Source organism: Hevea brasiliensis, chromosome 13 (genome assembly GCF_030052815.1).
Source record: "Hevea brasiliensis isolate MT/VB/25A 57/8 chromosome 13, ASM3005281v1, whole genome shotgun sequence".
NCBI lineage: Eukaryota > Viridiplantae > Streptophyta > Magnoliopsida > Malpighiales > Euphorbiaceae > Hevea > Hevea brasiliensis.
In genome coordinates, this window is record NC_079505.1 from 19161897 (window position 1) to 19181397 (window position 19501).

At 34.0% G+C, this 19501-nt stretch overlaps 2 protein-coding genes and 1 long non-coding RNA gene across 9 annotated transcripts in view; 2 read left to right on the forward strand and 1 right to left on the reverse strand.

The window, feature by feature from the left end:
• The first annotated feature begins 6 nt into the window (after window positions 1-6).
• LOC110632895 (uncharacterized) lies at window positions 7-8372 on the forward strand. Of its 2 annotated transcripts, XR_009142500.1 has the most exons (5): window positions 7-145; window positions 872-965; window positions 1186-1234; window positions 1313-1446; window positions 8269-8372. It is a non-coding gene; the product is annotated as an uncharacterized LOC110632895 (long non-coding RNA). The 2 variants fall into 2 exon arrangements; XR_009142499.1 differs by lacking the exon at window positions 8269-8372 and having other exon boundaries at window positions 1313-1618.
• Window positions 8373-9045: 673 nt separating this feature from the next.
• Window positions 9046-13980, forward strand: LOC110641114 (choline monooxygenase, chloroplastic). 2 transcript variants are annotated; one of them, XM_058131947.1, is made up of 10 exons: window positions 9046-10090; window positions 10355-10400; window positions 10616-10751; window positions 11773-11841; window positions 11946-12158; window positions 12423-12518; window positions 13030-13151; window positions 13245-13338; window positions 13542-13592; window positions 13672-13980. In XM_058131947.1, the coding sequence occupies exons 1-10, from the start codon at window positions 9805-9807 to the stop codon at window positions 13807-13809; spliced, it is 1251 nt and encodes a 416-aa protein (XP_057987930.1). In that variant the 5' UTR covers window positions 9046-9804; the 3' UTR covers window positions 13810-13980. The 2 variants fall into 2 exon arrangements, with proteins under 2 accessions (XP_057987930.1, XP_021648405.2); XM_021792713.2 differs by having other exon boundaries at window positions 9047-10090; window positions 11773-11847.
• Window positions 13981-16189: 2209 nt separating this feature from the next.
• The window catches only part of LOC110641118 (calcium-transporting ATPase 8, plasma membrane-type), a 43403-nt gene continuing 40091 nt past the window's right edge, over window positions 16190-19501 (reverse strand). For 4 of the 5 annotated variants that reach the window (XM_058131945.1, XM_058131944.1, XM_021792718.2 and 1 more), the window contains 6 exons: window positions 19125-19170; window positions 18887-19021; window positions 17299-17406; window positions 17109-17200; window positions 16730-16824; window positions 16190-16626 (listed from right to left, as the gene is read on the reverse strand). In XM_058131945.1, coding sequence (XP_057987928.1) covers window positions 16622-16626; window positions 16730-16824; window positions 17109-17200; window positions 17299-17406; window positions 18887-19021; window positions 19125-19170 — 481 coding nt within the window. In that variant the 3' untranslated portion in view covers window positions 16190-16621. Of the gene's footprint in view, window positions 16627-16729; window positions 16825-17108; window positions 17201-17298; window positions 17407-18886; window positions 19047-19124; window positions 19171-19501 lie in introns of those variants that run through there. The other variant, XM_058131946.1, reaches the window with a different exon arrangement.

Sequence of the window (19501 nt, forward strand, 5' to 3'; positions counted from 1 at the left end):
TTGTGTGACTTGATTTCATGGACTGCTAATTCCCCTTCTTCCTTTTCAGATGTTTTGCGACAACTAATTAGATGGTGGCTGCCATGTTCCATATGCACATAAAGATTTGGCATCTGGTTTGAAGCTTGATTCTTACTCCACCATAGTATGCCTCTCGCGCTTCCTTGTCATTCTTGAACATTTTGTTTTAGCTTTATCAATTGTAGCACTTGATTATGATAGATCTATAAGATCGCCATGATTTTTGCTCATGGTCTCCAATTTCAGCATTTTCACTAAATTTCAATTATCAAGAAATTCCCAAATTTAATTTATTTCGATAAATCATCAATGCTAGATTTTGATAAAATATAAATAATATTTTTTTACATGATAACCAAGTAAAATTTTTCAAATACATTTTTGTAGGCTTAGAGCTATTATATTTTATCGTCACATAAAGAATTTGGCTAAATGTCTACAAAAATTTTGTAGAAGCAATCTTCTTGAATCAAAATCAAACTTTGAGCTTTTTTACTTATACAAATTGAAATTGAGGGACAAAAATGTCCTTTAATGAAATTAACCCAATTTATTACATAAAAGCGTCATTTTTTTTTTGACATTTCATAGTAAGTGCGGTTGTCCTCCACCTAAATTACGGCTTTTTTTGAGATAGATATACGAAAAGGTCACTATCCAAAGATGTGAAGGTGGCTCAGCTAGAAGTGAAGATGATTTTGTTCGGCTTGGATCAAAAGCTTTATGTGCTTTCATTTATCCTAATTTCATGATTAACAGTTACGTAATTGGGTGGAAGATGTAATAATAATGACTGATTTATTTGTTGTTCCCATTCTTTTGTACTTTGAACCATTTCTGGGTTTTACAGATATGGGCCTTGGATGGACACCAACCTTGTGCTGCTTCTCGGAGCCAGGAAATGCCAAGTGATATTTGACTACTTTATTGAGGCTTATCACAAGGTACCATCTCAAGTTTACTAATTCTGCACTATGTAATATTTAAGATCTAAAAATATTGTGATCGCTCTCTCTCTCTCTGTCTCATAGATGCTAAACTGAGTAGTTGCCTTGGTTTTAACCAATAACACATACTCAAATTGTTGACATGCGTGCTATTAATTACTGAATGTAATTAACAGGAACCCAGTCTAATGATATCTATATTAATATGTCTCCTCAGGATGACAAAGCTTTCATTGAAAGGAGTAGTAGATAGTGAAAGAGTACAGGTACATATTGATTACAGTTCTTTCTTGTAAAATTACTAGCTATGTTGCAGATCTTTAAGGCTCATACATGATTTGCAGATTGAGGATATTATGCTTTGTGAAGGCGTTCAGAGTGGTCTTGAATCTCCAGAATATTGTAGCGGTAGATGTGCTCCCACAGTTGAGAAAGCTATGCATCATTTCCACCAATTGCTTCATGATAATCTTAAAATGTGAGTGTCCTGATGCCTTAATCACAAGTTTCATGTTCAGTGTCAAGTACAATCATGCACTCACAAACTTAGGCAAGATCTTCAAGTACTCAATCCCCCCATTTTTGTAAATGAATATCAAGTACATCAAGTTCTTGGTACTTGGTTTTATACAAGGGATTTCAATTCGTCATCGGTTTTATTGTTGATACTATAAGATGAAGACAATCAAAATAATTGCAAATAGGGTTGTGCAATCGATATGTTTGGTTCCAAACCAAACCTAATTGATCTGTATCAAAATCTTATAAAATGAAAGTCAATAGTAAAATTGAATCAAACTGAATCAAATTGGTTCAATTCGGTTTAATTCATCATTTTTTTAATCGAACCAAAAATCACAAAACGTTGTTGTTTAGTGTCAATAGTTGAACAAAACCCAATAATCACAATCCATTGAAACTTAGACCAAATGACAAAGGAATCATGAAGAGAGGGAGGGAGACTAGACAACGTTGACGAGACAAAGACGAAGGGACAGGGGTGAGATAGAGCAAGCGAACGAGGGTGAGACAGATAGAGAGCGTGGGCGAAGGAGGCCAAGTGTTGACGAGACAGATAGAGACAGTGAGGGACAAGGATGAGATAGAAAGAGTGAGTGTGAGGGAAGCGATAAGACGGCTGACAAGGACGGAATGAGGCAACTGGATGTAGACAAAGAGTTAAGGGTGAAGGACGAGGGTGGGTGAGGGAGGCAAATAGAAGTCTATAGAGTAGAACAACTGATTCAACTAAAGATGGAGACTTAACACCATGGCAAGGCCTATTGAGGTTGGGCAAACATGGGACTATATATGGGTTAACACTTAGGCTTAAGCTCCCTTATGGGTTTTAAATTTTAGTCAGTTCAGTTAGTTGGATCTTTTGATCAAATAAATTAAACCAAATCGATTAATTGAAACTTCTTTAAAAAATGAACAAAATCAAAATCAATAATGAAAAAATAGACAAAATTCGAATTAATTCAGTTCAATTTAATTAGAATCGAAAACTATGGACCCTTAATTTGTAGCCTCTTTCATGCTCTATGTAGTTTGGTTATATTAAAGTCCTGATTGACAATAACTTTTAAGATGGTGTTTAGTATTTTGACTCATCTCTTACATATATTGTTCAATAGCATAGTATTTATACTAGCTCTTAGAGGTTATGGGAGTGATTCATGAAAAATTACTCCTCCTAGATTTTAGAGGTTGAGTGAGTGATTTGACTAAAGTCAATGAGATGATATCATTATTTTTACATTTAATAACTAATTCAACAGTCATTTTTAGGCCTGTGCAGTTTTCGGTGTGAATCAAAAAACCGAATCGAACTGAGCCATTTTGGTTCAATCGGTTCGGTTTTTTAGTTCAATCGGTTCGGTTTGTAACTTTTAATATGTTCAATTTTCGGTTCGGTTTGATTTTTTATCGGTTAAAACTGATTAAACTGATTAAGCCGACTAAACCAAATAATAAAATGGGCCAAATAATTTTTTAGCCCAAGATGCATAAGCCTCAAGGCCCAAGATGCAAAAGCATAGCCCAAAGAATAAAAATTCTAATATTTTCGATTTAATGCAACAGAACCGAACCGAACCGTTATTTTTCAGTTTGGTTCGGTTCGATTATCCTTAGGTGATCGGTTCGGTTCGGTTTCTATTTTTAAGCGATTTGATTTTTTGGTTTTTTGTATTCGGTTTGGTTCGGAACCGAACCGACCGAATGCTCTCCCCTAGTCATTTTAACTGAATACTTTTGCTTTAAATGACTAATATCTAATAACTAACAACTGGTAAAACTAAAACAGTTAACAGCACTATTGTTGCTATACAAGGCCTGATCATTAGTGGGATATGTAGATAAGTTATTTTACTCTGCTCTGTTTGGTTTATGAAATAGCATATGAAAAGATGGAAATAATATCAAGAAATAGTTATTTCATTGTTTTTAATATTTTTATCAAAACTTTTAATATGCAATAATTATTATCTTTCTGCTATCAAAAAAAACAAAAAAACATTTTTATTGGATGGGATATATATTCTTTTGAACTTCGCCTAAGTAGTTTGCGCTTAGCCGGTCCCAAGCCCGGATAAAGGAGGAGGGTTATGAGGTGACAACAACAGAAAAATTTCGTCACACCCTATGATATGGATTCAAATGATATAAACGTTGGGGCGTCCTCTACTAACAACGCGCTACATCGGAGCTCGGGTGTAGTGAGAAATATGCAAGGGTGTAGGGCGTTCACCGAAAGCGACGCGCTATGCCGGCGCCCGGGTGTGGTGTTAAGTGAGCAAGGGTTCCCACATCATGGACGAGTGTGGGTAAAGAAGTTAGTCCATAGGAAAGATAGTAGAACAAATAGTGGAATAGAACACAAGATAGACATAGAAAACAATAGAAGATATCATAGAAGGAGACCAATTAGGAAGGAGCAGGATAGGAGGAGGATCAGGTTTGGTACTTGGAATGTTGGATCACTTACAGGAAAATTAATGGAGCTTGTGGATACCTTGAAAAGGAGAAGGGTGAATATTGTTTGCATTCAGGAGACTAAATGGGTAGGAGAGAAAAGTAAGGAAGTGGGTAATTCAGGGTACAAACTGTGGTTTACCGGAAAGGAAAAAAATAAGAACGGAGTGGGCATAATCATAGACAGGACATTGAAAGACACAGTAATAGCTATGAAAAGAGTATGAGATAGAATTATACTAATAAAGCTAGTACTAGAAGGAGAAACAATAAATATTGTTAGTGCTTATGCCCCACAAATAGGACTAGACAGTGAGAGTAAACAAAGGTTTTGGGAAGATATGGATGATTTAATGCAAAGCATACCGAATGAAGAGAATGTTTTCATTGGTGGAGATTTGAATGGACATGTAGGAAGTGATAGATAAGGTTATGAGAATGTTCATGGAGGTTTTGGTTTTGGCAGTCGAAATGAGGAGGGAAAAAGCATCCTGGATTTTGCTATGTCATACGACCTAATACTAGCAAATACCTACTTTATAAAAAGAGTCACATTTAGTGACTTTCAAAAGTGGGCAACATAAAAGTCAAATCGACTTCCTCTTAACCAGGAAGACAAATAGAGCTCTATGCAAGGATTGCAAGGTCATTCCAGGAGAAGCTTTAACAAGTCAACATCGGTTGGTGGTCTTGGATGTCAAGTTTAGGAACAATTCAAGTAAGGTCAGAAGAAATAGTGTAGCTCGAACAAAGTGGTGGGAGTTCAAAGGAGTAAAGCAAGTGAAGTTCAAAAATGAGCTTCTCGAGTCTGAAGTATGGAAGCTGGATATGGAGGCCAATGATATGTGGATACAGATGGCATCAAATATTAGAGAAGTAGCTAGAAAAGTACTTGGAGAGTCTAAAGGACATGGACCACCCTCAAAAGAGAGATGGTGGTGGAATGAGGAAGTACAAAAGGCAGTGAAGAGAAAAAGGGAATGGTATAAGAAATTACCTAAATGTGATAACAATGAGGCATATGAACAGTACAAGATAGCAAAGAAAGAGGCAAAAAAGGCAGTTAGTTAAGCAAGAGCACAGGCCTTTGAAAAGTTATATGAGAAACTTGGAACTAAAGAAGGGGAGAAAGATATTTATAAATTAGCAAGGAGGAGAGAAAGGAAATGTCAAGATCTCAATCAAGTTAGGTGCATTAAGGATAAAGAAGGAAAAGTGTTGGTGAAAGATGAGGACATTAAAGAAAGATGGAGAATTTATTTTAATGATCTTTTTAATAATAGTCAAAATGGTAATAGCGTGAATATAGATTATAGAACAATAGAAAAGAATGTGAATTATACTAGAAGGATTAGATCTTTAGAAGTAAAGGAAGCACTTAAGAGAATGAAAGTGGGTAAAGCCTGTGGACCGATGAAATACCAATTGAAGTGTGGAAGTATTTGGGAAATATGGGAGTGGCATGGTTAACTAAATTATTTAATAAGATTCTAAACTCAAAGAAAATGCCTGATGAATAGAGGAAGAGTATTTTAGTACCTATTTTTAAAAATAAGAGAGACATACAGAGTTGCTCAAACTATAGGGAAATTAAACTCATGAGCCATACTATGAAGTTGTAGGAGAGAGTTGTGGAGCATCGACTACGTCAGGATACTTCTATCTCTCTCAATCAATTTGGTTTCATGCCCGGTCGTTCAACTATGAAAGTGATCTTTCTCATTAGAAGCTTGATGGAGAAATATAGAGATGTGAAGATAGATCTATACATGGTTTTTATTGATTTGGAGAAGGCTTATGATAGTGTTCCAAGAGAGGTCTTATGGAATGTGTTAGAACAAAAGAGGGTATCTATTAGGTACATACAAGTATTGAAAGATATGTATGAAGGAGCAACTACTATTGTGCGCACAAAGGAGGGGACACAAGAGATTTTCCGATCTCAATTGGATTACACTAAGGATCAGCCATAAGCCCTTACCTTTTTACATTAGTTTTAGATGAACTGACGAAACATATACAAGAGAGTATTCCTTGGTGCATGATGTTTGCGGATGATATTGTTCTGATAGATGAGACACGAGAAGGAGTCAATAGAAAGCTAGAACTTTGGAGAAGTACTCTAGAGTCAAAGGGTTTTAACTTAAGTAGAACGAAGACAGAATACATGCATTGCAAGTTTAGTGAAGGCCAAACTGGTGATAGGGAAGGAGTTAGTTTGAATGGAGTGGTACTGTCTCAAAGTAATCACTTTAAATATCTAGACTCAGTTCTTCAAGTAGATGGGGGATGTGAGGAGGATGTTAGTCATAGGATTAAAGCCGGATGGTTGAAGTGGAGACGTGCCACAGGAGTTTTATATGATCGTAAGATTCCCAATAAATTGAAAGGAAAATTTTACCGTACAGCCATACGACCGGCTATGTTATATGGTAGTGAGTGTTGGGCACTGAAAGAGTCGTATGCATCTAAGATAAGAGTTGCAGAGATGAGAATGTTAAGGTGGATGAGTGGCCATACTAGACTAGATAAAGTCCGTAATGAGAGTATTAGAGAAAAGGTAGGAGTGGTGCCAATTGAAGATAAGTTGAGAGAAGGGAGATTGAGGTGGTTTGGTCATGTGAAGCGTAGATGTACGGAGGCTCCAGTTAGACAAGTAGAGCACATTAGGTTAGAGGATAGAAAGAAAAAAAGGGGTAGACCTAAATTGACTTGGAGGAGAGTAGTACAACATGACCTAGAAGCATTACACATTTCTAAGGATTTAACCCAAAATCGTTCAGAGTGGAAAAAGCGAATCCATATAGCCGACCCCAAATTTTTGGGATAAAGGCTTAGTTGAGTTGAGTTGAATTGATATATATTCTTTTGAATTATAAATTTAGTGACTAATAGCTAATCTATAGAATATTTAATTTCCATGTTATTTAATTCTACAAACTAAACAAAGCTTTGACCGTCTCACGTGGGTAAGAATGGAAGAAAATCATATGGAGTGATAATTCACTTTTTAATTTTAAAATCTAAGAGTAGTTCAAAGGTGTAAATAATTTGTTAGGAGTTATTTCTAGAAATTTTATGATAGAGAGCAACAGAACAACAAAAGGTTTAAACCCACCCCTATGTCTATTTCCAATACAAAAAAGCATCATATTTGATTCTTTACGCACATTTCGTATAATTTTTTAAGCTAAAAGAATTTGAATTTTAACGTCCAAATATTTTATAAATATAAAAATTAATTAATCAAATAATAATCTTGATTAGGGTGCATAAAATAAGATCTATAAGTTTGACAATCCCACATCACATAACCCACTACCCACAAAACATTTTTAATTTAAAATACAGGTTTTAAATCTGCTCTTATTATTGAATCATTGATGGCAAAAAGTTAAGAGTTTAAGGTTCAAAGCAAAGTTAAACCAATATATTATTAAAAGAAGCCACATTGCACATAGACAATAGGATTTTCAATTAGCTTCCTTATACCAAAAAGATTTTATACAATAGTCTTTAGGATTAGGCTCTATATTTTTGTTTTGTTTACTTTTTGGTCTCTCTGGTCATTTTAGGCATTAGTTTAAATTTTATTCAGTCCTTGTAATTTTGAAAATACAACTATATAGTCACTCTGTTTTATAAGTTTTTGAACTATTTAGTTCTCATAATAGTAATTTCTTTTTTTTAAATACATTGACGGACAGAAAACTTGATTTAAACTGGAAAAAAGGACTAAATAATAGACGAAACAAAAATATAACAATTAACTAACAAATATTTTTTAAGAACTAAATTGTAAGATTTGTTAAAATGGAAAAATTAAATAATAATTTTTCCAATATTTTTTAATAAGCCCATCTGTTATAAGCCAAAGCCACACAAGGATTTGGTAAGGCTATAACTCTAGCCCCAATTCCCTGATTTTCAAGGCAATTTCTAATGACAATCCTTATTTTTCATAGGCTGGACCTAGTCCATTGAAAGAACTCAAATAACTTTGATCAGTTTTAGAAATGCAAGCCCTATAAGAGTACAAAGACTTAAGAGATTATGAAGAATTAATGACAAAGAAAATTTGGAGTCTAATACTGTGTGACAAATTCAAGAACAACCTCAAAACTATAAATACAAATAAGTAATAACTAAATCTTAATTTTGAATTAATTGGTGTTTTGTTGTATGGACATTTTTTTTTTCATTCAACTCTGTTAGATATTAAATTTGCATCAATATCCAAAACTTGTAAATATTTTCATATTATAAAATTATTGAGACCAGATAATCTAAAAGGTTATAAAGAGATCTCAAAATTTTTATGCAGGTAATGTCGATGAAGAGTTCTAAGACTAATTTGTTCTAACAATCACATTACTTGTTAGTTTTTTGGTTGCCAACTGGCTCAATATAAGTCTTTGTATTCTGTAATTTTATGTTGTTGCATAATTAAAACATTTTCTGTTTGAGAGTCATTTAAAAGAGAGAAAACTTTCCGCAGCACTGGGATTCTAAAATATCTGAACAACATTTGGATAGACTAAATATTGCAAGAGTGCTTATATCAACCTCATCTCTGAATATATATGGAAAACTCTAAATTTCCTATGATGGCTATTGAAGACAATTGCAGTGAAGCTCTCATCGCCTCTAATATGTCACCAATGGTGAGTTCCTCGAGCGAGAGTTCATTCCCTGAAACAGATTTCATCAACGGCAATACTCAAGAAGAACGAGTCTGATATTCCAAGTCACCAAGTGAGTGAGGCCAAATCATCTGATTCTTTATTAACGGGAGATTGTTTTGAGGCTTCCAAGAGTGGAGAGTTGCTACATGGCCTTCATCCTATTTGTAAATGGGGTCCCTTCTGGTATCTTACTGGAGATCGCACTTGAGCTTTTGGAGAACCATAACAATTATGAGACTCTCTCTCTTCCACCTCCCCTTAATTTGGATGATTGTGAGCTACAGAGTAATGGTTGGGCTACTAATAAGGAGCCCATGGCTAATAAGCTTTCACAATATAACGGGCTTCTTATCAAAACTCGGATCTCGTCCCTTATAACAGCCCAAATCATGAAGAATATCTAGACATGAAATTTCAGGTGAGCCTCTCTTACCAACATCCATTTCAACTGACAAAAACTCATCCATTTCAGCTGATAAAAACTAGGGTGTGCTTCCTTTCAAAACTTGAGCCTCTAGAATCCTCAAGCAGTGGGGCAAGCGTAAGCTTCTCTTTGATTTGCTATATTTCTCACCCAAATTGAACAGGGGTGGCAAGAAGGGACAAAAACAAATTAAAGCGGGTAGGACCAATCGAGAAGGTGGAAGTAGTTCTACTGATGTCTCCCTCAAACCGAATGTGGAAATTGTCTGACTGAACAACTGGACAAGAGTGACGTTTGTTGAGTTATTCTTAGACATGCAAAGGACCAAACTTCTCGAGATGATGCGGGTTTGGATGTAAATTCTGAAGCAACTATGTTGGGGATTGGGAAGGAATTGGGTTTGACGAATTCTGAATCGGACGAGGCAACGTTGTTATTTTTCTTAAATCAGATTAAATCTTATCAGGTTCATCGCTCTAATGCTGCAATTTGATTTGCTCTGTCATTGGGTGCTGCTGGTCTCTTTATTATTGTTATTTTTTTTATTCTTGGGGTTTTTGAAACTGACTTGTTTGTCAATGAATCGAAGTCCACTTTATATTGAGACAAAAGCAAACCATCGTCGTGGCCTTGCTCTTTCACCGTAAACCCTTAGGAGAGATTTTCTTAGCACCAAAACAAGAACTGAAGGACACGAGTACACTGGAATGTCGTTGTCGTTTACTTTGAAGCAACCGTCTTAGCGAAGACAATGGCCATCGCCACCGCAGTGATCTCTTTGAAGCTCATCACCAGTCGCAGGCTTCAGCCTAAAAATCATACTCCGATTCTTGCCCAAAATCGGCCCTTCAAGGTCTCATGCTGTGTTCTTCACAATCCAAGCTCTCTCCATACTCATTTTCAGAAACTCGTCGATGAATTTGACCCTCGTATTCCGATAGAGAAAGCCCTGACTCCTCCCAGATCCTGGTACACCGACCCTTCATTTTACGATTATGAGCTCCATCGTGTCTTCTATGGAGGATGGCAGGCTGTTGGTTAGTTCTTTTTTTTTTTTTTTTAATTTGCTTAGAATACGTAATAACGCAAGGAATTTGATAATTTGGTATGATTTTATCAAATTCGCCAATTTAAAACTAAATTGAAATATTGAATTCAGAGCATAATTGGGTTTGCCTTGTATTTTCATTGTGCATGAAGTGGAAGGTTCAACTCCTAGCGATTAGCATACATCAAACATATCGTAACACAGGAGAAGTAGAATCTTAGTTACCAATTTTGGGTTGTATGTTGAATTTCAGGATTCACTGAACAGATAAAGGATCCTCGTGACTTTTTCACAGGAAGGTACATTTATATCGGTAGAAAATTTGGTTCTTTTTATTTTTTGTTGTTCTTGCTTTCTTTCAGTATGCTGTCATTTAAATGTTGCTAATCATGTGGGCTCCATTAGGTTCTTAGAAGAAGAAAGGGAAATGCTTGAATATGAGTTCCATTTGTATGCATTTCAACCAATCTTTTTCCCCTTTTTCTGAGAACCTAATGGAGATTAACTCTGGCAGATTTGGAAATGTAGAATTTCTTGTGTGTCGAGATGATGATGGCAAGGTTCATGCGTTTCACAATGTGTGCCGCCATCATGGCTCTCTTCTTGCATCGGGAAGTGGGAAAAAGTCTTGCTTTGTATGCCCTTACCATGTGAGTTTATTTGTGCTGCTTCATGCAAACATTGTGGAATTCCCTCAGCCCCTTTTCTTGCATTATTTTGATCTTGATCATAAACAAAGAATAGTATAGGTTCAGCTATATATATATATATATATATATATATATATATATATATATATATATATATATATATATCTTGCAATATTGCTTTGTGATTCACCACATTGTTAATAAAGAGGATATGGCAAATGATGATCAAAGTTTAATGAACTGGATACATGGGTTACAAGGCCTCATATTGTGGAGAGATGCATCAGGTGGAAAAGGCTTGTGACATGTCATATATGTATATGTATGTATGTATATTTATCCTTGATTGTTGCCAAAACATCATGGATAGTCTTAGATTAGGAACAGCTTTTGTGTGACGGATATAAACCAAAATAATTGCCCCAGTGATTCATTAAATGATTAGTGGCGAGTTAGGAATTCCTTCTCTAAGCCAACAAGAAGACAGTAGACAATGCCTAAAGCAGTCCACTTCAAAGGTGGACAAGGTTGGAACTTTTATAGTTGACCATGGTTTGTTAGCATAGCAGTGGCACCTAGATTTTGAAACACAGTTTGGTTGCTAAATTTTCTAATGTTGCTTATGTAGTTGAATTGGATTGATGAATTCTAACCTCAACTGCTACTTCATCTAACTGGTGGGAGCAATGTTAGGCTGTGCCACTGTGGAATTTGTTTTTTTCTTGGTCCATTTTCTATCATACATTTTCTTTTCCTCCGGCCAAGCTTTACATTATTCACTAGCACATGATATATGACTGTTTATAACCTTACATGTCTCTAGAATTTAAGAAGTTACCATGGGTAACATCTCCTGTCCTTTTCATTTCATTTTCCCCCCTTAAACCATAACTTAACTATATAGAATTCATAACTGAAGGAATTGAGTTCACTTTGCCATATGAGTATACTGAATTTTAGCATTACTATTCTTATAATAAGCTATTTCATGATTTTAATTGTATCCAATCTTTTTCTGCAGGCTTGGACTTATGGTTTAGATGGAGCACTTCTTAAAGCAACTCGAATAACAGGAATGCAAAATTTCAATGTAAATGTATGCTGAAATGTTAGAGTAGTAATCATTTTCCATTAATATATGGCAAATTAATAATCAATGGATAATTTAGTTAATTTCTGTTGCTTGGAGCATAGGAGTTTGGGCTTATTCCACTAAATGTAGCTACTTGGGGGCCATTTGTTCTTCTCAGTGTGGGCAAAGAGAATTCACCTCATCACGAAGTTGATGGCAATATGGTGGAAAATGAATGGCTTGGTAGCTGTTCTGATACACTGAAAACCAATGGAGTTGATTCTTCTTTGAGTCATGTTTGTAGACGTGTATACAATATTGAATGCAACTGGAAGGTAAGATGCTTCAATAGAAGTGTACTACTGAATTTGGCATTTGATTTTAATAACAATAATTTTAGACGGGAGCCCATTTATGCAAGGTGAATGAGGTCTCTTTCAGTTCTTCGTATGTTTTCTTGCGGTTAATTAATTCATACATTCATCATCCTTGGCAATGAGCTCACTCTACACTAGACTTGAGACACTAAAACCAATATCCATTTATTGCATTGTGTGATTTGATTTCATGGACTGCTAATTCCCCTTCTTCCTTTTCAGGTGTTTTGCGACAACTACTTGGATGGTGGCTACCATGTTCCATATGCACATAAAGATTTGGCATCTGGTTTGAAGCTTGATTCTTACTCCACCATAGTATGCCTCTCGAACTTCCTTGTCATTCTTGAACATTTTGTTTTAGCTTTATTAATTGTAGCAATGGACTATGATAGATCTAGAAGACTGCCATGATTTTTGCTCATGGTCTCCAATTTCAGCATTTTCACTAAATTTCAGTCACCAGTAAAATTCCCAAATTTAATTTATTTTGATAAATCATCAATGCTAGATTTTGATAAAATATAAATAATATTTTTTTACATGATAACCAAGTAAAATTTTTCAAATACATTTTTGTAGGCTTGGAGCTATTAAATTTTATCATCACATAAAGAATTTGGCTAAATGTCTACAAAAATTTGGTAGAAGCAATCTTATTGAATCAAAATCAAAGTTTGAGCTTTTTTACTAATTCAAATTGAAATTGAGCGACAAAAATGACCTTTAATGAAATTAACCCAATTTATTACATAAAAGCATCATTTTTTTTTTTTGACATTTCATAGTAAGTGCGGTTGTATCTAAATTATTGCTTTTTTTGAGATAGATATACGAAAAGGTCAGTATCCAAAGATGTGAAGGTGGCTCAGCTGGAAGTGAAGATGATTTTGGTCGGCTTGGATCAAAAGTTTTATATGCTTTCATTTATCCTAATTTCATGATTAACAGGTACATAATTGGCTGGAAGATGTAATAATAATATGACTGATTTATTTGTTGTTCCCATTCTTTTGTAAGTTGAACCATTTTTGGGTCTTACAGATATGGGCCTTGGATGGATACCAACCTTGTGCTGCCTCTCGGACCCAGAAAATGCCAAGTGATATTTGACTACTTTATTGAAGCTCATCACAAGGTACCATCTCAAGTTTACTAATTCTGCACTATGTAATATTTAAGATCTAAAAATATTGTGACTGCCCCTCTCTCTCTCTCTCTCTCTCTCTCTCTCTCTCATAGATGCTAAACTGAGTAGTTGCTTTGGTTTTAACTAACAACGCATGCTCAAATTGTTGACATGCGTGCTCTAATGATATCTATATTAATATGTGTCCTCAGGATGACAAAGCTTTCATTGAAAGGAGTCTAGTAGATAGCGAAAGAGTACAGGTACAGATAGATTACAGTTCTTTCTTGTAAAATTACTAGCTATGTTGCAGATCTTTCAGGGTTCATACATGATTTGCAGATGGAGGATATTAAGCTTTGTGAAGGCGTTCAGAGTGGTCTTGAATCTCTAGCATATTGTAGCGGTAGATATGCTCCCACAGTTGAGAAAGCTATGCATCATTTCCACCAATTGCTTCATGATAATCTTAAAATGTGAGTGTCCTGATGCCTTAATCATAAGTTTCATGTTCAGTATCAAGTACAAATCATGCACTCACAAGCTTAGACAAGATCTTCAAGTACTCAGTCCGCCCATTTTTGTAAATGAATATCAAGTACATCAAGTTTTTGGTCCTTGGTTTTATACAAGGGATTTGAATTCCACATCGATTTTATTGTTGATACCATAGGATGAAGACAATGAAAATAATTGCAAGTAGGGGTGTGTAATTGATCTGTTTGGTTCCAAACCAAACCTAATTGATCTATATCAAAATCTTATGAAATGAAAATCGATAGTAGAATTGAATCAAACCGAATCAAATTAGTTCAATTCGGTTTAATTCATCATTTTTTTAATCGAACCAAAAATCACAAAACGATGTTGTTTCAATGGGTGTGTCAATTGTTGAACAAAACCAAATAATCACAATCCATTAAAACTCAGACCAAATGACAAAGGAATCATTGAGAGAGGGAGGGAGGCTCGACGATGTTGACGAGACAGAGCAAGGGGCAGAGGTGAGATAGAGCAATCAAACGAGGGTGAGACAGATAGAGAGCGAGGGTGAAGGAGGCTTGGCATTGACGAGACAGATAGAGACAGTGAGGGACAAAGGATGAGACAGACAGAGCGAGGGTGAGGGGAGCGGTAAGATGGCTGACAGGGAGGGAATGAGGCAACTGGATGTAGACAAAGAGTCAAGACTAAGGGACAAGGGTGGGTGAGGGAGGCAAATACAAGTCTATGGAGTAGAACAACTGATTCAACTGAAGATGGAGACTTAACACTATGGCAAGGCCTATTGAGGCTAGGCAAACATGGGACTATGTTTGGGTTAACACTTACGCTTAAGCTCATTTATGGGTTTTAAATTTTAATCGGTTCAGGTAGTTGGATTTTTTGATCAAATGAATTAAACCAAATTGAACAACTGAAATTTCTTAAAAAAAATGAATTAAATCAAGATCAATATTAAAAAAATAGACAAAATTCAAATTAATTCAGTTCAATTTAATTAGAATCGAAAACTACGAACCTCTAATTTGTAGCCTCTTTCATGCTATATGTAGTTTGATTACATTAAAGTCCTGATTGGCAATGACTTTTAAGGTGGTGTTTAATATTTTGATTTTTCTCTTATTTATATTGTTCAGTGACATAATATTTATATTAACTTTTAGAGATTGAGAGGGTGATTAATAAAAAATTACCCTCCCTAGAGGTTAAGTAAGTGTTTTGATTAGGGTCAATGAGATGATACTACTATTTTTATATTTAACAACTGATTCAATAGTTATTTTGACCGAACACTTTTGTTTTAAATCGTTGATATCCAATAATTAACAACTAGTAAAATAACTAATAGCTACTAAAATAATTAATAACATAATATTGCTGAATAAGACCTAATAATTAGCGGGATAGGTAGATAAGTTGTTTTACTATGCTTTGTTTGGATTATGAAATAGCATATGAAAAGGTGGAAATAATATCAAGAAATAGCTATTTCATTATTTTTAATATTTTTATCAAAACTTTTCATATGCAATAATTATTATCTTTCTGCTGTTAAAAAAAACATTGTTACTGTATAGAATATACATTCTTGTCAATTACGAATTTAATGAATAATAGCTAGTCTATAGTATATTTAATTTCCATGTTATATAATTCTACAAACTAAACGAAGCTTCTACCATCTCACGTGGGTAAGAATGAAGAAAATCATAGAGTAACAATTCACTTTTTAATTTTAAAATCTAAGAGTAGTTCAAATGTACAAGTAATTTGTCAGGAGTTGTTTCTAAAAATTTTCTGATGTGGAGTGTCAGAACAACAAAGGGTTTAAACCCAAGCAATGGTTCTTTACGCCCATTTCACATAATTTTTTTAAGTTGAGAGAATTGAATTTTAACATCCAAATAATTTCTAAATATAAAAATTAATTAATTAATAATCTTGATTAAGGTACATAAAATAAAATCAAAATACAGTTTTTGAACTCAAATTTTATTATTCAATCGATGAAGCTAAAAAGTTAAAAAAGTTCAAATCAAAGGTAAACCAATATATTATTAAATAAATATATATCAAAACTAATAATTTTATAAATAAATTATCAAATGATATTTAAAAATTAAATAAAATAAATTAATTTACTTTTTTAATTTTATTTATAAATAAAATAAATTTAATATATTTTGAATATAATAATTCAGTTTATGTTCAAGATAGATATGTACGGTTAATATTCATAATAACCTTCGGGGCGCGGGTGGTTGTGAGCTAAGCTGCTAAACACAATGAGGTGCAAGGTTCAAATCCTACTTATGTAGGCTTAAATTTTAATAATTTTTCTCCGACATAAAACCGATTTATCCCAAGACAAATACACCACTTGTATAATTCTGGATTAAACTGGTCTGACCAATCAAGCCGATCCGATTATAACAACTATGGTACAAACAAAATCCAAATGCAAAAGAAAAAAAAAAAGGGGGCTGATTTTTCTCCTTTTGAGTCTTTGGTGTCCAGGTTAGAAGTAACCCAAGTATTTGTGAAAAGAGTAACTCCATGCACAAAGCATCTCAAACTTCCGAAAAGAAATATAAAAAGAAAAATAAAATCCTTCAAAAGAGGCTGCCGCCCTTTTCCTTTCTTCATAAACCCTGTATATAAAGATCCGTGTAGATTTGTGCAATGCTATATAAACCCAAAAAATGGATGGGGAAAAACATCCACATCTATTAACTTTGTATTTGAAAGTTTGAAGGCAATGCTGTAAATCCTCGTGCCTTTGTTCTGATCAACCTGAAAACCACACAAGGAAAAAAAAAAAAAAAAGCGCATTATATATCCGTATACTTCAGCAACAAGTGCCACTCGAAAGATTTAACTTTCAGTTCGATCTTACTTTGAGGATTTCTATGCTGAGAAAATCTAGGAAAGAACTTATGCAAGGGCGTCTCCGGAACGGGTATCAATTTGCCAACAAATGCAAGAGGCCAACTAGCAAAGAACCAAAAAAAGAAAAGAAAAAGAAAAAAAATTCATTAGTCGAGCACAAATTACCTAACAATAATCGGTTGCTAAGATCTAGTTTGCAATCTATAATGGCAAAGTCCTCTTATAAGTTGTAACCACAGTCCATTCTGCAGCCAAGGTACAGGATTTAAAGTTCCTTTATAATTTATAACAATCCTAAAGAAACGAAGGTCGAAGAAAATTGCATACGAATTCACATTTGCCATGCTAATGCCATAGAAATATATGAAGCAACGGCCATCGCTAACCTGATAAAACCAATAGCAACAGAAACCAACCATTGTTTCCAATTCAGCTTTACAGTTGACGTAAACTTCCCAATAAACTCGATGATAATGATCTGTAAAAAAACATCAGAAGGGAAAATATCTATGTGAACATAAATTGTCACAAAAGATACAAAAAGCCCTACCAAACGGGAGAAATTTAGAAGCCTGCCTGAAGAACGAGTGTAATTGCAACTATCCCCATGAAAAGATGGTTCTTTGTGATTCCATCAAAAATATTTACTTCATCTGGCTTCCGGGCATTAAATTCATTGAAGATCTGCAGTTCAAACAATTAGCTCTTCATCAAACTCTGCCAAGCTATATATATATATATATATATATATATATATATATATATATATATATATATATATGTATCATAATCAATTTTGCACGAGCTATTTTTCACACCATTAACGAGTAGCCAAGATCAGGAACGAATAAGTGGAAGACTTGTGCAATAGCTGTCCTTGCACAAGATTTTTTGCATAATCACACAAAGAAAATAAAAGCTATTATGCATATTTGCAAGAAGTGAGATGGACACGTTAAATTGTGAAGTAACTAATAAATTACAAGTACCAAAATCTATATTATGAAAAACCTCTGGAGTTCTTTTAATCAACCTTATTTGAGGTGGAAGTAAATTACACCTTGCTATAGGTACTTACAGCCCAATTTTTTTTTTTTTAATTCGAGTTCATGAACTTAGCTAAATTCATGTATTTAATCAATCAAAAGATGCAGATTTATCACTTGCAAAACAAAATAGAAATCCCTTCCACCATTTAATATTATTTATATCGCATTTCTAAAAACTTCAACAATTAATAACATTAAAAGCAATAAATTTACATAATTGTGGCCACTATTGTTAGAATCTTACAATTCTTTATTCAAAGAGTATGATTTAATTCTTCATTCCCCATCCTAGCAATTTGAATCTATGGGGTGAATCGAAAATGTAGATGAATCATCACCAAATCTTCCGATTTGATAGTAAATCGGGTGAATTGATATGAATCAATAGGTCAATTCTTTTTCTAGAGGGTTGTTAAACCCTACATCTTTAAAATTTAAAATTTTACTTCATTTTTACTATGACAAGTACACATACCTTAGCTATTTTTCTCCCACTAGCCATTCTTTTACCTGCCCCTCTCCCTCTTCTTTCTTTTTCCTTTTTTTTTTTAATTTACTTCCCCGATCATAGTTGTCAAATTATGACATTTTATATTAATATATTCTAACCTTTTAATTTAAGCCAATATCCTTTTTTATTATCTTGTTATTTGATCAAATTTAAATTGGAATTTCAACACATGCACAATCATATCATTGTATACAATTCAAGAGTTCAAAATTTATAACATAATAAGAATATATTGTTCTATTATAAAGCATATTTCTAATTAGCTACATAATAATTCTATATTTGTCAAAATATGTCATTGTGATTTTTTTTTAACTTATTTTTTAGAACATATATCATTCTTAATTAATTTTGAGAATTTTTATCGAATCTTACAATTTGACTCAGTTCACGATTCACAAAATGAAGATTTCGATTCTCAATTTGATAAATATGATTGTGGCATATGTGCTACATTTGGGTGTCTTCTTCTCATTAGAGAGAGAGAGAGAGAGAACACAAACTCTAAAAATAATCAACAACTTAGCGTCAAAACTGAAAGTTGAAAAAGGAAACCTTAAATCGTCTTTCTCATTACGCTAATTTAATAGAGTAAGAGACTAACCTGACACAGCACAAATGCATTGAATATTAGGGTATTCTTCACTTTGTTTGCATGGTCAGCACCATCATGCTTCAAACCTAATAAAGTCTTTCCTCGGAAATTAAGAACAAGCAACACGGTCACCTGATATACTGCCTGAATTTTCAAAGACGTAAAATTACTGAAAACAAGCTTGTCATAAATTTCATAACAGTTATCATTTAGACCTGAAAAGAATATAAACAAGAAACCATATTACCTGTATCAGCAGGTTCCTCCACATGATATTTGTTATGAGAGGTTCCCTAAACAAATGGCACAAAATGAGCAAATTTACAACACATCGAAAATGCAAAATGGAATTCCCTAGTTGATTTGATAACAGAGCTGAATCTCCGGAAAGTGAACAAAAGATACCAAGCATACATAAATCAATAAGATTTATGCAGAAAAAGCCACTTTTCCCTGGACTAATATTGAACATTAGTAAATCCTTGCCTCATCAGAAAGGACTAAGCAATTTTTTAAATAAATTTTATAATACCATCAAATATTACAGTTGGCAGATGTAGATTTATCAAACATGTTAACCTTATCGAACATGTTTATGAAAGGGAGGTAACAACTTAGAGATGA